This window comes from Pinus tabuliformis, chromosome X (genome assembly GCF_031772625.1).
Source record: "Pinus tabuliformis cultivar Carrire ecotype Pingquan chromosome X, CPIR1, whole genome shotgun sequence".
In the NCBI taxonomy this organism is placed as follows: Eukaryota; Viridiplantae; Streptophyta; class Pinopsida; order Pinales; family Pinaceae; genus Pinus; species Pinus tabuliformis.
Window position 1 is genome coordinate 963,188,364 of NC_142308.1, and position 2,279 is coordinate 963,190,642.

The 2,279-nt window shown below is 46.1% G+C and overlaps 1 protein-coding gene across 1 annotated transcript; it reads left to right on the forward strand.

Annotated features, from left to right (window-relative positions):
- The first annotated feature begins 678 nt into the window (after positions 1–678).
- LYSOPL2 (lysophospholipase 2) lies at positions 679–2,003 on the forward strand. Its single transcript, XM_089446953.1, has one exon. It carries the CDS (start codon positions 798–800, stop codon positions 1,767–1,769), a length of 972 nt encoding a protein of 323 aa, XP_089303079.1. The 5' UTR covers positions 679–797; the 3' UTR covers positions 1,770–2,003.
- Positions 2,004–2,279: the final 276 nt, after the last annotated feature.

Below are 2,279 nucleotides of genomic sequence, written 5' to 3' on the forward strand. Positions count from 1 at the left end.
TTTTTAAAAAATTTTACCCAAATTCCAACCACTTTAATCCTTCCCACAAATCCCCACAGATCCTCAGTTGACAACGACTCCGAATCCAAAATAATCAGGTAATATTCCCTTCTACGTCGATATAATTAGGTAATATTCCCTTCTACGTCGATAAATGATGTCATCAAATTTTAGCTTTACCCTACTTCAAAATATTCTAGATATTCTGTATGTATTCAGACTCGGAACCATTTCACATCACAAGTGTTAGTTACGTAAACGCCATCGCAGGGCTTCCGTCAATTCACGGAAAGTTTGGTAAGTTGTCTGTCTATAGACCCGACCCGACCCCACACGGTTAGTCGAGTATCCCACTCATAGACGCGCCGTGCACATCCTGTTTGACGCAACGGCCGATGCTTTTCTGGAAAAAAGTGGCGATCAGGACAACCGTCGGATGAACTAAAAGGACGCGCTTTCTAGAGCTCGGTTGGTGGGAGAAGGTAGCTTGATGTGGATATTCTGGCCCGTCTGGTCAGATATTTTAAATATCGGGCAGATCGTGATCCAGGGTTAGCAAAATCACAGCTCTGAGAACAAGAAACCAACCGTGGTTAGCTCAGGACCTGCTCCATGTTTACGGTATTGAGAAAGTGGGAGAGTTGTTGGCATACCTACTCCAAATTGACCGATCAAGGAGAAGGGAAAAGGATCTCTGGTTTGGGACATTAAATAAGGGCGGGTGCCTTCTCTCTCTGAGATCCATTCCACCCGGGCCTTCGATTTCAGGCCATTACTTTGCATACAGGCGAGTAACGATGTCTGAGAAGCCAGGGCCGCCGCCAAATTTCTGGGGCGACATGCCTGAGGAGGAGTACTATGCCTCACAGGGGGTGAAAAACCATCAGGAGCGTTTCAAAACCCCGCACGCTACCCTGTTCACCCAATCTTGGATACCGATCGAAGAAGGCCCCGTGAAGGGTATTGTCTGTATGACCCATGGTTATGGCAGCGACACCGGTTGGCTGTTCCAGAAGATCGCCATCGCCTACGCTCAATGGGGTTACGCGGTTTTCGGCGCGGATCTGCTCGGCCACGGCCGATCCGACGGGATCCGCTGCTACATGGGAGACATGGAGAAGGTCGCCGCAGCGTCGCTCCACTTCTTCAAGGCCATGCGAGACAGCGAAACCTACAAGGGCCTCCCCGCGTTTCTGTTCGGTGAATCCATGGGCGCAGCTGCGACTCTTCTCATGTATTTTCAGGACCCCAACGGCTGGGACGGGATCATCTTCTCCGCTCCCCTGTTCGTGATTCCCGAGCCTATGAAACCCTCCTGGTGGCGCCTCACCGCCTACGGGTTGCTTTTCGGGCTCGCCGACACCTGGGCCGTGCTGCCCGACAACAAGATGGTCAAGAAGGCCATCAAGGACCCCGAGAAGCTCAAGATCATCGCCAGCAACCCCAGAAGGTACACAGGCTCGCCCCGCGTGGGCACCATGCGGGAGCTCGTCCGGGTCTGCGCATTCTTTCAGCAGAATTTTGACAAGGTCACGATTCCTTTCCTCACCTGCCATGGTACCTCCGATGAAGTCACGGCCCCGGAGTCCAGCATTCAGCTGTACGAGAAAGCCAAGAGTGAGGACAAGACCTTGAAATTGTATGACGATATGTACCATTCTTTGGTCCAGGGAGAGCCGGACGAAAACGCCAACCGGGTTCTCGCTGACATGAGGGAATGGCTGGATGCACGAGCCGAAAAGCTTCTACAGAGCCGGACTTCTTCCTAAATCTATTCTTTGTTTCTCTCTCAACCACCGCACAAGCCTCCTGAAGGCTATAAATCACAGATCTAGCTTAACTTTGAAGGATTTTTAAGAAATATATTCTGTTTAGATCAAATCATTACAATATCTGTAGGTATGATTAAGGCAGTTGTTCTCAGGTTTCTGAGAGGACTCGCAAGATTGCCCAGATTTCCCTGTATTCCTAATTTACCATCAATAACTAAAACTTTCAAAATAGTGCATCACTCTATTTTATTTTAGAAAGCACTTTAAATTATATTTTAGTGCATAACTATATTTTAAATTATTATTATTAATAATTCTAAATAATGAAATTTAATCAATTATCAAATAATATTTTGTTAGGTTTGATTTTTTCATATTAATATAATTATTTTATTTTTATAAAAATGGTTTTTAAACTTTTTAAAATTTTCTTGACACCTCGTGAAGGGGGAGACAAAGATAATTTCTTTTAAAGATATCTAATTAATCAATGCATTTTCATACTCT

Excerpts from the sequence above, each read along its gene's own strand:
- LYSOPL2 (XM_089446953.1), top strand. The coding sequence starts at position 798 with ATGTCTGAGAAGCCAGGGCCGCCGCCAAATTTCTGGGGCGACATGCCT.